This window comes from Eublepharis macularius, chromosome 10 (assembly GCF_028583425.1).
Source record: "Eublepharis macularius isolate TG4126 chromosome 10, MPM_Emac_v1.0, whole genome shotgun sequence".
In the NCBI taxonomy this organism is placed as follows: Eukaryota; Metazoa; Chordata; class Lepidosauria; order Squamata; family Eublepharidae; genus Eublepharis; species Eublepharis macularius.
Window position 1 is genome coordinate 29,834,475 of NC_072799.1, and position 14,789 is coordinate 29,849,263.

General features: G+C 41.3%; 1 protein-coding gene across 1 annotated transcript in view; it reads left to right on the plus strand.

The window, feature by feature from the left end:
- The window catches only part of TET2 (tet methylcytosine dioxygenase 2), a 98,429-nt gene that overhangs the window by 73,473 nt on the left and 10,167 nt on the right, over positions 1–14,789 (plus strand). The window contains exons 4-8 of the mRNA XM_054990261.1: positions 751–844; positions 1,595–1,803; positions 6,574–6,724; positions 8,188–8,277; positions 10,285–10,422. Coding sequence (XP_054846236.1) covers positions 751–844; positions 1,595–1,803; positions 6,574–6,724; positions 8,188–8,277; positions 10,285–10,422 — 682 coding nt within the window. The remainder of the gene's footprint in view (positions 1–750; positions 845–1,594; positions 1,804–6,573; positions 6,725–8,187; positions 8,278–10,284; positions 10,423–14,789) is intronic.

Consider the following 14,789-nt stretch of genomic DNA (forward strand, 5'->3'; position numbering starts at 1 on the left):
TTACAGGGTGGTTTGCCATTGCCTTCCCCAGTCATCCACACTTTACCCCCAGGAAACTGAGTACTCATTTTACCGACCTCAGAAGGATGGAAGGCTGATTCAACCTTGAGCCAGCTACCTGAACCTGGCTTCCACCAGGATCAAACTCAGGTCGTGAGCAGAGCTTGGGCTGCAGTACTGCGGCTTACCACTCTGCGCCACGGGGCTCTGTTAAGCCTATTACTGGATAATAAAGACAAGACCTCGCCTCCCCTGCACCACCACCACCTCTTCTCCTGTGCTCTGATCCTGGTTTTGCCCTGCCTGTGAATTGGAGAGCTGCACTTCTGAGCTCCAATTGGCCAAAAGAATATCAAAGGGTATTTTTAAAAAGCAATGCTCAAATGTTTAGCACTGTTAACATATACAACGTGACAAGTAGAAGTGTCGTCATGGAAAGTAGTTCAAAGTTTAGCCCATTTGTTATATACAATGATAAGGAGCCACTTCTGCTATAGACTGATTTGTCTGCAGTTCCTAATCTTTTCAGAGGGCTATTTTGCACATTCCTTTTTCTTACATGGAGGTCATTTTCATGTACATTGTCTCTTGCAAAGTATAATGGCAAGTAAAAATAATAATATTAATGTTGTGCTCACTACAGTAAGGGATTTGATTAGGATTGGAATTCATAAACCAAAGACACAAAGAATGCCTACCATATTCTTATGCTCATATTCATTTGTGCATTTTTTTTATATCTATGTGAAGGTTTGGACAAAAAGGCAATGCCATAAGAATCGAGAGGATTGTGTATACAGGGAAGGAGGGCAAAAGTGCTCAAGGATGTCCTATCGCTAAATGGGTAAGAATGCTGCTAAACGTTTTTTTGAAAGGCAAATATTTTAAAAGATAAATCCTCATTGGAAAGTCAGTATACCATTGAAATTAGAATGGTGGTAATCTACTACACGTGAACACATGTCACTGTACTGAATCAGACCCTTGGTCCATCAAAGGCAGTATTATCTACTCAGGCAAAGGTCTTTCATGTCACCTACTGCTTAATCCTTTTTTAACTGGAGACACCAGGGATTGAACTTGGGGCCTTCTCTGGGCCAAGCAGATGCTCTATCACTGAGACACACTCCCCCCAGCTATTATTCAGAGACCACAGTTCAAATCCTTATTCTGCCGTGAGCCTTACTGCACAAGCTTAGGGCAATCTGTCTCTCAGTCACAAGAGTGGTATGAAGATCAAATGGGAGGGAGTAAATTCTAGCAAATCTAGGATTGGGGCAAACCTCCATGATTACACCATAGGATTTTGCCTGTACTCTAGAGCTTCACATCAACATCACATCATCAATATGGGATCCCTTCTGGATATTTGCTGGAAGTGATGTTGTGTCATTGGCATGATGTCTTTTTCCTCATCCTTGCTCTCCTTCCTTCTCCTAGGCTGGCAACCTTATTCTGATCCAGTGGTTAAAGAAAGGATTTGTGTTACAGTCAGGGCACAAGTGAGATTTTAAGTCAAGAAGGTCTATCATCTTTTGTACTTTGCCAAAAAGAAATCACATTTTGAGTCTTTTCTTTTTTGTGTGGGATGCAGGTGATTCGTAGAAGTAGCACTGAAGAAAAACTGCTTTGTTTGGTGCGAGAACGTGCAGGCCACACCTGTGAAACCGCAGTAATAGTTGTCCTGATCTTGGTGTGGGAAGGAATTCCTCAGAGCCTAGCAGACAAGCTGTATTCGGAACTCTCAGAAACTCTGAAGAAGTATGGCACGCTCACGAACCGCCGTTGTGCTCTAAATGAAGAGTAAGTTAAGTATGTACTTTTAGTTATAGCTACTAGAAGAGCTAGGTATAAAGGTATACAGAAAAATAATTTCAATGAAATTTACTTTCTCCTCTTTTGGTTTTTATGAGAGTATAATATTCTCACTAAAATACTATTTATGTGTGGTGATTCACTAGGAGGAGTTAATCCTGTAAAAGGAGAAAAACAACTTCCTCTCGCCTCTGTGACCATAGGTCCCCTCATGCTGTCTGCCTGAGCGACTTCCTGCAGCAGGCTGCATACGCATTCCACAGTGCAATGGCAGCAAGTGCGTGGTTGAGGGGGGTCTGCCTGCAAGTCGGCCATGATTCTTTTAATGCTTCTTGCCTCATCAAATTGCTCAGATGAACTCTCCCTAGTCTACTTTGTGCAATAATGGTAGTAAGTTCTGTCTACCATGCAGAACTTGAAGAGCCTGTACAGTCCTTAAATGTCTTTGGAATATCATTGCCAGCACTGCATCAGCAAATGCCAGGAGCTTTCAAAGGTGGTGCCTGGGGAGAGTATGATGTCACTTCCAGGTGATAGTCTAGGAACTTCTCCTAATCTCTGTGGTAAAGACCATGTGGAAATTCCTAGAAAGGCACCATAGAGGCCATTTTCTGGCCATATTTTTTCCTTCTCCTCAAGTTCTCAAGGGTGAGGGATTGGGGCTGAGAACAAGAGGTTACCTGCAGTAAGCAGGCACCACTGCCTGAAATTATGTTGGTGCTGTTTCACATGTGGTTGCTGTTTCACATATTCTGTACCTTCTCAGTCTCCTGGCTAGTCAGACACTTGTGCTCATCTGACCACAAGACTCTCTGTTTTTTCCTGAGACGTTTTACCTTCATTACTCCTAAATCTGAGTCCTGTATAAACACTGTTTCATTCCCCATTGTGAAGGTGATGAGACATAATAATCTTGCACAGGATTTATGTGAGTGCCAAAAGTTTATTAGACTTTCATGAATAAATGCAGATCTAAACATGCTGACTAGGAAGTTAAGTCTTCTTGAATTCAGTAGAGTATACTTACAAATAAACTGTGTTTATGGTCTAGCTGTTAGTCTATTTAATGTGAGTGCCTTACATTTCACAGGTGGTCATGAGCTTGAACGGTATGTGATATGGAACAGTGTGAGATATAGACAATTGCCATCTTATCACTGTAATGAAATATTTCTAGATCAACATTTAACCCCACCATAACTGGGAACACTGAAATGATATCAGTAACATCCAACTCACAACTGTTTGATTGCAACAAATTAGCAGTATTTTTTCATTAAAAATTGAATGTATAAGGTTGGATCCAACCAGTTTTTCCACTGGTGAAAATGAGAGGAGGGGTCCCCTGTGACCACCCAAAAGACTATGCAGGGAATATAGAACTTGCATGGACAACAATCAAGTTGGACAGGGCAGCAATAAGGAGGGGAATTAACCAAGAATGAGACCCAGAGTTGGCTGTATCCAACTCATGCTACATAATGGCTTCTTTTTCAAGCTAACAAAAATTGCTTGCTGAGACTGGGGTAGCCTTGGGCCAATCTCTCTTAGCCGAAGGTGCCTCATTAGGTTGTTATGAAAATAAGAAAGAGAAAACCATATGTGCTGGTGAGCTCCTTGGAGAACAGATGGATAAAGGGATGAATGTTCTGTATGTAAAAATATGTCTTGCAACTATGATAATGAAATACTTGGGGTAAGAAGTGTCTCACTACACAACGTCCTGTGTTTGTTATTTTATGACACTAGTTCTTTGTATCAGACGTGATGAGAGGTTTTGTGCTTCCTAGGTCCTTTTCTCACTGGGACTTTAAAGTGTTTCAGCATCTGTTCTGCTTCCCACACTTGCAAGAGTTTCACACTTGCAAGGTAGTCATGGGACACAGTATCCCCAATTTTTCCCCTGCAGACATACCACAATTTTATTTTTAAGCCACTACTGAAAAGCATCTGGCCCGACTAATGTCAGTGCGAATTCTAGATTGCCCCTTCTGCTTCTCTTCTCCCCCCTATCCTTTTGCCCAGGAGCTGATTGGTCTGTGTGGAATTAACCACTCCCACCCTCCTCAGCTCTCTGAACTCCTTTTCTGCCATTTTTATCAGTAAAAAAGCAAGGTACGGGTCATAAGGCTGCTTCTCCATTGGCTTCCTTCCTCCCGGGTATACACACACTCTCTTTTTTTTTTTTTTAAGCCAGGAATGATTCCTAACATTGCCACTTATTCCCTGCTGGCTTTTAAAAGCCAGGAAAGAGTTAAATGGTTGCTTTTCCCTTCCTCCCTTGGGGCATGCACCCACACTTTTTTTTCCAAAGGCAAGAATGGGTTGTAATGTTGTAGCATTGTAGCCTTGTAACATGATAACATTACTGCACATTCCTCCTGCCTTTAAAAGCCAGGAAAGGATTAAATGGCTACTTTTCCCTCCCTCCCAGATATGTTTTGGGTTTTGTCAAAGAGAAAAAAAAAAACAAGTGTTTTGCACAGCCCCTTGGAAGCAAAGCAGCAGGGAAGCTGCTGGGAGGGAATAAAGCAGCAGCATTTTAACCCTTTCCTGGCTTGGCTTTAAAAAAATGAGAGTGGAACAAGCACAAAAAGTACATGTTTCCCCCCAAAACTCCACCACCAATTGCCTCTCCAGTGGACACAGGACAGCCCAATCAACAGATACAGGGGGAGATAGGGTCCAACATTGCTCAAAGTTAAAAAAAGTGTGACATGAATTGCAAAGCCCTGAAAGCCCAAAACTGCACCGAGGCTTCAAAGCCCTTCTAAAATGAAAAACAAGATGCCAAATTGAAATTGCCTTGGACAGTGTGGAGCGTGGGGGTGCCATGCTGAAGCCATTGCGATCATGGTGAATGCTCATAAATGGCGGTTTAAACCTTAAGTGCAAAAAGGGCCCTAGATACATGATGTCCATTTCTGCTTGCCAGTGCAGTTCTTGGGGGAAAGCCACTTCTCCCCACACACCGCAGTTGCAAGCAGGAGTGCAGCTGAGAGGTGCAAAACCAACAAACCACCAACGAACACGAGGTCTTTGCAACATATAGTGAGGTTTTCTTAATTCTTTGTCTAGTTAATATTGATGGACATGGGACTTTCCTGCAGGGGCTTTTTAGCCGGTTTTGGTCCCATACAGCTTCAATGTATCCTCTGAGTTCTGCACATGGTCAGTCTCCAAGCTGCTTCCTAGATTTTTTTTTTTGCATTCTACAGAGAAAGGCTGCATCTGCCACAGAATCAGTCTTTTCTGTAGCTTTCTCCTTGCACACATATCTCAATGTTTTTTTTTCTTCCTCAATGTTAAGATGACTTTTTTTCAGTTCAGAATGTTTTCTTTGGGGTAAGCCCTGGCCCTGCCATTCAGCTTCTACTCTATCCTGATTGGTTGAACAACAATGTGAAAATCCTTTCCTCTCCTTCCTTCCCCCACCACTCTCAGCTGTCATCTTTTTAAAAAAGTTGTTGTGGTTCGTTTTGCATTGTGTATGAACAGTAGCCTGGGTAGTTAACCTCAGCCGTTAACCTTGGCAGTAAATTGTCCTCCCAGGCAAAAAAGCACCACTCAGAAAGACTTTGTTTTTCCTGGGTTTTTTTTAATTTCTTTTTTTCAAGACCAATGCTGCAGTGTCGGTGTTTCACTCAAAAAAAGTTTAAAAGAGTTTGCAGTGCTAGGGAAAAATGCTGCAATGGCTAACAAAAACTCTGCAGAGAGCCCTGAATTTTGCAACAGTTTCCCTCCTGAACTCCTCAGCCAATCATACAACCCCTTTAACATCTAAACATGACAATGTTGCTATACCTGTGCATAAATTCTTTTTAAAAACACTGATGAAAATGCTGATGTATTATCATCCCCCAGAAAGTTCACAACAGAATTGGGGCATTTTTCTAGAGCAGAAATAAAAAACAGACACCACTTTGGTTCAACTCCTTCAAAGTGCAGAATTAAAGAATCAAATCAGTATGAGGCTAGAACTGATGAATAAAGCAAACCCAGTCCTCGTGCTAAATATGCAAAAAGCCCAATATAAACTTCACCGGGCAGAAGAGGCCAAGGTGTTGATTAGAGATGGGCACAATCCGCATTATGATCGCAAAAAAACCACGATAATGGCAATCACACGATCGGGACCCGGCAGATCATGCTCGGGCACAGCCAACGATCCAGCAGTTGGGAGGGAGGCTTGATCAGGGCTTGATCGGGGTGATCGTGCTCAGATCGGGAAGCCAGACACTCAGGCACCAGCAATCTGTTGCCCTGGCAACGGAGCCAGGGGAATGCCTGAGCTGTGTTTGCCCTCCTTCTGTTGCCCTGAAAACGCGAATGGAAGCCCAGCTTGCCTTGATCAGCCTTCCTTCCAACCACGGAGCAGCAAAGCAGTCACCAGCTGGGAGAAGACACCCAAGGGAGGGAGGGGGAAAGGGGTGTTCTGTAACCATGGGCACTCCAATCTCATCCCTGCAAACCCTGATAGGCAGCTCTGACAGCGAAACACAGACAGCCAAACACAAACACAGATGCTGCCGGTATCAGCCACCGTTCCTGTATCGCTGGGAACAGCAGGGCGCCCCTCCGCTTTTGCCTCCACGATCCACAGATCGGAAATGAGAGATGACCAGTGTGGATCGTTAATTTGGGATCGTCGCCAGCGCCAATCCACGATCAGCTTGATTGGTATTTTTTTTTTGGATCGTGCCCACCTCTAGTGTTGATTAGCACATTTGCCACAAAAGTAAATCTCTTCTTTTGTAGACGAACTTGTGCTTGTCAAGGGCTGGACCCTGAAACTTGCGGTGCATCTTTTTCTTTTGGATGTTCGTGGAGTATGTACTACAATGGATGCAAATTTGCCAGAAGCAAGATCCCAAGGAAGTTTAAACTATTAGGGGATGATCCAAAAGAGGTAAGTGCTAATATACTGCATTGCTTGTATGTATGGAAAATTTCCATCCCAGTTGTGGTGACAAATTGTTTTTTAAAGGACACACAGGACTAGACAGAAAGCTTAATTTGTGCCAAGGCTCATCAGGAATGAGTTTAAAACCTGTGTACAAAGCCAGGACTAAACCCTAGACCTTATAAAGGAAGAGTCCCTGAGCAATTGCAATCCCCCCTCCCCATCTTTGATTGACTGCAGAGACTTCCTGAATGTTAGGGTTGGCAAGGGAGGAAGGAGGATTCTAGATCAGGCCTTTCTAGACAAACTGGAACTCTTGTATATCTTTTTGCTAGAAATTAAGCACTGATCAAATTTGTTTTTAAATATACAGATTCTTGGAGTCATTGTATGTGACCAGCCAAATTCCCTGACAGATCTGTTGCCCCATTGAATGCTTCCCCGTTGTTGTTTTTGGTTGCTTGGTTTTAATAATCTTCATTGAAAATTCACTCGATACTTATCAAGCATTCCTGATTTTTCAAGGACATGATGAGTTGATCAAGACTTTTAAATGGCCCTTGAGTATTTCTGCATTTTACTGTTTTTCTAAAAAAGATCTAGTTCTCACACTGTTCTAGATTTGCCTGAAACTGGGTCTAATGGCTGATGGAGATCACTGTGATATCTTTCAAAACTAAGTAAAGGGTTCTGTCCTCATCTGCTTCTGTTGTAAACTTCCTACAAACTCACTGCTTGAGACATTGTTTGTATTTAGCAAGCATCCAGTACTTCATAGTGCAAAGTTTCATATCCTCAAGATATTTCATCCCTGGTTGTCACTTTAGCTAGTTTCTGACTACAACTAACACAAGACCAGACAAATAACTATTATATATTTGGATAAGGATGCTACAAAGTAGAAATTAATATTCTCCTTGAAAGAAGATTGTGACCATTGTTAATCTCTGTATATTCTACATGCTTATTGCTTAAAAGCAAACATCTCCTACCTTGAAATATTGCTGATCATTTTTGTATGCAGAAACGTTAATGGGTTTTTTTTCATACATCACAGACATTTTTGAGTGGTTTCTGTGTTCTATAACCTTTCCCAGACTGCAGGTTGCACAGCATAACCCAGCAAGTTGGTATAATGTACTTGCACTTAAATCAGTTGCATTTCAGTTTGGTGATGGATTCCATTCCATTGCTTTCAGTGAGACTAAGAGCCAAGCTACAGGAAATGAATTACATGAGCCAGGGAGATCACACAGAGGGTTTGCTAATTTCCTCTTTGCCTCCCCCAGGCTCTGTCAGTTTCACCTCCCTTTCTAAGATCCTCTCAATTCTGTTATATCAGTTTTATGACTTTTTTGGAGTAACATAGAATTGGTGTGAAGTACATACGCTGCATTTTAGATTTATGGTAATATGTAAAATTGTGCCATTTAACTGTCAGTGTATGGAATTACTCCTTTTAAAAATAGGAAGAAAAGCTAGAGGCCAGTTTTCAAACTCTTTCAACTCTGATGGCACCCACCTACAAGAAGTTGGCACCTGATGCGTATAACAACCAGGTAAGTTTAAACAGATTTGTTTACAACACCAGCCTAGCACCTTTGTGTGCTTCGTTTTGTCAAAAAAGAAGTCTTATAATAGTGAGTCTTTGGAACAACTATTTTTGAGAATTAGAACCAGCAAAGCTTGAATTACTCTTGAAGGTACATTTGTACGACAGTGCAGCTTTTCATTTACAATAATTAATTTGGAATAGCTACTAGTTTCAAGATTACTATGCAGTTCAGAATAGCCAACCATCCAAATGTCTTTTTCACAGTGGAGTGAAATGGGGGGGGGGATCTACTTTTCACTATCCTATAAGTGAACTGGAGGATATATCGTGTGTTAAAGAGTCTCGTTTGAGACTTCTGCTGACGGGCTGATTCCAGACGGGCACAAATAAAGCGAGTGCTTTCGCTTTTCCAGCGACCTCACTCGTAAAAACCCGTAATGTCCCGTCCCTGCTTACCTCCGGTTCATGGCGCTGTGTTGCGCTCCAGAAGCAGACAGTGTGAACGCCGTATTACAGGTTTGCACACTTCTGGATGCTTCGTCGCCGTGGAGAGGCCCTCCCCTTTCCCTCCTTCCTTTGCCGGCCGGCCGGCAACAATATTCCCTTAATTTTTTTTTTTAAACCGGGCGCCATTTGTGCAGCTGCATATTTGCGCACATCGAACTGCGCAAATGCGCACAAATGCACAAATGCACAAATGCATAAAAGTTGATGCTGCGTATTCGCATACCTGCACATTTGCGCATTTGCGCATTTGCGCAAAAGACGTAAAAAAAATTTTAAAAAAACAAATGCGAACCAATGAAGGCCCCCGACGTCAACTGTGACGGGGAGGAAACAACCAATCCCGGGTACCTCAGTTGGCCGTGCGAACATCCGGAAGCGGGATGGCACGGCACGCTGCGAGACAAAGCGGATGGAGACGAAAGTGAACATGTGGCCGGTAAGCGATTATTTCCGCAGAAAAACTGCAATTTCTGGCCATCTGGAATCAGCCATTATCTCCATGGCTTCTTCTCATACCCTCAAGGCAGAAGCCCTAAGACATGGAAACAGCCAGTATGGTGTAGAGATCAGAATGGTGGGCTAGGATCTGGGAGATTTGATTCCCACTGTGTGAGTGCACATCCATCAGCATTAACATAAATGCTGGTTCTCTGTTTATCATCAAGAAATATGTGTAGCCTGGCATAACAGCCAAATATTTAATAGGAAAAATGCAATTACACCTTTAAAATCGCTATGAATGAAATCAATTGGTGATGGAGAGGCCTCTGAATGGCTAAAAGCTCATGACAGGCAAAAATGGAACTTATGTATTCAGTATACCTCTGATTATCATTGCTTGGTCAAGTTAATTTATGAGCTTCCCAGAATGCATGGCTTGCCAGTGGTGGAGGTAATGCTAGAATAGATGGACCTAAGTCTGATCAGCATAAGAGCTCTTATGAGAAAGGTTGGTCATATTGCTTACCTAGCCTTTCACAGCCTAAGGCCCTCCCATTTATTGAACTACATCTCCCAGTATACTCTCACGTGCCAGTTAAATTCCCCAGGCAGTCTTCTCCATATGATGTCCTCTCATATGATTGTCCATATGGCAATGGCTTGGTCATAGGCCATATGGTAGCCCTCTGGAATAGCCTACCACAGTGGGTGCAGATGGTGCCTTCACCGACTGCATTTAAGAAGGCATGAAAGACAGTTTTATTTTGTGTATAGTATTTGGTGTATAGTAAACTATTTGGGCAAATATGACTGCATTTTAAATTGGTGTGTGTGTGATTGTATATTGTTAATAGATACTTGTGTTTTTGTGTTCTTGCCATGAGTGGGATGCAAATATTTTAAATAAATAAATACACAGCTCTGGGTGATCATAACTCTGGCACCGTACTCAAGATTTCTATCAACCTCATCAAGACAATGGAAAAACCCATGATTTCTTGCAGGATGACATGGAATTTAAATAGTGCTAAACTTTTAAGTAATCCGTGTTTTTGGTTTCCAGATTGAGTATGAACACAGAGCTCCAGAGTGCCGTCTGGGTTTGAAAGAAGGCCGTCCATTCTCAGGGGTCACCGCTTGCCTGGATTTCTGTGCTCATGCTCACAGGGACTTGCATAATATGCAGAATGGTAGTACACTGGTAAGCTATACTACCATATTCCAGCAGAATGGATTTCTTCTTTACATTTTCTAGTTTTCATATTTATTTTTTATTTATTTATTTTATCATATTTATATTCCGCCCTCCCCGCAAGCAGGCTCAGGGAGGATTTCTATATTTCTACTAAATAGGCATAATATGGCTTGGGGTGTGTATCTGAAATGCTTATATGAAAGGGATTGATCCATTTAGTTAAAAGAAGATGGAGATGCTGAAGGGTGTTCTTATAGTCTTTGCTCCTTCTTGCTTTTATCATAGAATTATTTTTATCATACTGTAAAGTAAGACTCAAAACTACATAGATTATAATTAGGACCATGTGTGATGGGGAAAACGAGCCAAAATTGCACACGGAATTTGGCTCGTTAAAGCAGCTTCTGGAACACTGAACCAAATCCAGGAAACGGGTCTTTAGGCTTTTTGGGCTTTTCACATTAAAACTGTTATCCCAGCATTAAATGACAGGGAGGTAGTGCATACACCACATCTTTCCAGATCAGTATTCCACATGAATGGCCCAATCTGGTCAGATTTTTTTCTTTCTGCTTGTCATTGGGTGATTTCTCCTTCTTCCCTTTTTGTTCAACTTGGAAAGGGAGACTGATGAACAGAAACCTGTCCAGTCTCCTGCTTTTACCAGATGATTTTTTTTTGCCTGAAAAACTAAATAGTTGTTTTCCCGTGCAGCATACCTTAGCTGTGAAAATATGGTCAATCTAGCAGCTGATGCATTTTCCCCAGGCAAATGGGAAGACCGCCTTCCCATAATAGACTCACATGATATTGGGAGGTGAAGAGTCCACTCATTTGTTTTTTTGTTTTTTTTTAAAGATTTTTATTGGGTGAGTAAAATTTAATATTACATTTTTTTAATTCATACCCTCATTTCCGTATTCCCCCACCCTTTCCCCTCCCCCCTTTATCTCCAACCCGCTGTTTAAATCTACTGCTTATATCTTTTTCTTTTCTTATTCATTCTAATATACTACTAAAATAGATATTATATGTTAAACTATAAAAAACCTAATATCAAATTAACAATTACAACATGTTTCTAACTTATCTCTTCTCCTCTTGTAAAGATCGCCCTCTCTTCCTTCTGCCAAATTAATAGTTATCTAGCACCCACATTTCTCCCTTTATGTCCTACTTCTTTTCCAAATACTGTTTTAGTTTCCCCCACCCCCACCCCCAGAATTCCTCTGGACTCTGTTCTCTCAGCTTTCTTGTCATTTTGTCCATTTCTGCCATGTACAGCAATTTTTGTATCCAATTTTCAATAGATGGTACTTCTTTTGTCTTCCACTTCTGGGCGTATAAAATTCTCGCCACTATTGTCATGTAAAATAGTAATGTTCTATATTGCCTGGGAATCCCCTCCATATTCATATTCAACAACAGCAGTTCTGGGTTCTTATTTATTTGAATTTGTAAAATTGCAGTCATAGCTTCTATAATATCTCCCCAGAGCTGCTTTGCTACCTCACAGGTCCACCACATATGATATAATGAACCTTCATGGTTTTTACATTTCCAGCACTTATCTGACATTTTGTTATTCCCATATGCTATTTTATTCAACGTTAAGTACCATCTATATATCATCTTGTAAACATTTTCTTTAATATTAGTACAAGTCGATATCTTCAATGTATTTTTCCATAAGTATTCCCATGCCTCCATTGTTAAGTCTCTATTGCAGTTATTAGCCCACTTCACCATCTGGACTTTAACAGTTTCGTCTTCTGTATACCATTTTAACAAGATCTTACAAACTTTAGAAATCTTTTTCTTGCCTTCATGTAGTATACAGTCTTCCAATTCTGAGTTTTTCCATTTAAATCCCGATTTTATACGATCCGAATCATATAAGTCTTTAATCTGCCTATATTGGAACCATCCGTAATAAGATACTTCATCTTCTGTTTTAAGCTTAATCATATTCTGCTCCATTTTCAACACCTCTTTATATGACACACATTGTTCCCTATTATAAATTATCCTCAGGTCAATGGCTTCCATTGGCACCACCCACATCGGGATACCTTCATCCAAATATTTTTTATATTTTTGCCAGATCATGAAGAGACTTCGCCTAATATAATGATGCAGAAAAATAGGATCCGCTTTAATTTTATCGTACCATAAGTACGCATGCAAACCAAAAAATTTTTTATATCCTTCGAGAGTTAAGAGTTTAAGATTCTCTAACAACATCCATTCTTCAAGCCACACCAAACATATTGCTTCATGGTATAGTCTTATATTTGGTAATTGTAATCCCCCTCTTTCTTTGGCATCACATAAGACTTTCATCTTCACTTGAGGCTTCTAAGAGTCCACTCATTTGTTAAGGTTAAAGCCGCTGTTGCCAGAGCCAGTGGAAGGACAATGAAGCCAGTGCTGCAGCTTGCGAGCGCGTATGACATAATACAATTTAAAGAAAGGTTTCCACAGTGCAGCACTCAGAGATGGAAGGGAAGGAGTTAATAACTGCCTGGAAAGTGAGCTTGATTGAGAGGCTTCTCCCCCTTCCTCTGATTGGCTAGTCAGAATCAGCTTCAGGAGGACAGTTGGTGCTGACAAGATTTTGAGTTAGTTAGCAGTTGAAAGCTGAGTGTGTGAGAGAGTCTGACAAGGAGGGTCAGACAGGTACCCCTCTGAAGTGAGGGAAAAGATAACAGTTTTCCTGACTGTAACACCTTTGTTTTGAAGAATAATTCTAGTAAAGCAATTCCAAGTGTCAAAGCCAGCACAAGCTGAAACCCGTTTACATAGCCAAGATAAAACTGGGTGTGTGTTATTGGCAGAGTGAGTAGGTAGTAAGTGGAGAGTACCATTCAAGCCAAGTCGATAGGGTTATGTCTTCTTAGGTGAAGAGGAAAAATTCTTGCATAGTGTGTAAAAGAGGGTTTGGCTCTAAAGAGCACCCTGGATCTATTGTAAAGGGAGAACTGTGTCAAACTAACATCTGGAAACCTAAGTTTAAAAAGGAAACTCTGTGAAGAAACATTGTTACTGAAACCAAAGTATTGAATTAAACACCTCTCATTACTAAGAACAGAGCCCCGTGGTGCAGAGTGGTAAGCTGCAGTACTGCAGCCCAAGCTCTGCTTACGACCTGAGTTCGATCCCGGCGGAAGCCGGGTTCAGGTAGCTGGCTCAAGGTTGACTCAGCCTTCCATCCTTCCGAGGTCGGTAAAATGAGTACCCAGTCTCCTGGAGTAAAGTGTAGATGACTGGGGAAGGCAATGGCAAGCCACCTCGTAAAAAGTCTGCCAAGAAAATGTGATGTGACATCCCCCCATGGGTCCATAATGACTCGGTGCTTGCACAGGGGACTACCTTTACCATTTACCATTAATAAGAACATAGAAACTAAGCTTAAAGGAAACTGTTTTGTATGATACTTAAAGTTAAATCTGTTCTACCAGCAAGTTTAACACCAGCACTTTCATTCCCTGACTGCCCTTATTCCACCCCTTCCTGACAAATAAAGTTTCTGTTTCTCAAGGAACATGATTCAGCTTCCAGTGCACAGAAGAAGGGGCTCCTGCTTTTCCCCCCATCAAGCTTCTGGGCTGGGCTAAAAAGTCAAAATATATAACTATTTATTAGAGTGAGACTCAGAAAGAATTTTAAAAACACAGCCAAAGACACGCTACCTGAGGTGGCTCAGCCAAAGCAGGCAAATCTGCTTCAGTGAAGGGGTGTGTGTGTGCCTATCATAGCTTGTTTGTCAAGAATGCTGTGCAAAGTGAGAGGAGAACATCTGCTTTGCATGTAGAAGGTCTCAGGTTCAATTCCTGGCATCTCCAGTTAAAAGGATCAGGGAGAGCAAGATTCGGGTCCAGTAGCACCTTAGGATTTCCAGGGTATGGAGCTTTCGAGAGTCAGAGCTCCTTTCATCAGATATCATCAAATCTTACTGTTCTACTACAGATCAACATGGCAACTCGCCTCAAAGGATCAAGTAATAGATAATGTGAAAAACATCTACACCTGGGACCCTGGAGAGTCACTGTCAGAGCAACTTTATGTGGTTTTCTGAAAATGTATATATTCAGAAGTATTCCTAAATCACCATTTGCAGTATTGGAGAAGAAGAAAGCTTTATAGCCCGTCATCCTCTTGATGGCTGAAGTATCTTAAGGCTGCAACTGGAATTTTCCAGGTTATAGAATTTACTTTGGAATGCTTGGTTGTTTCACTTCCTTTGAAACAATTAGAATGTAAAAATTAGAATGTAGAACGGTGAACAGGAAAAAAATTAAAAGATGCAGGCTTGGATGTTAATTCTTTGAGATCAAAAACATTACTTTTAATTTAGTTTTGCAAAAAGAAAA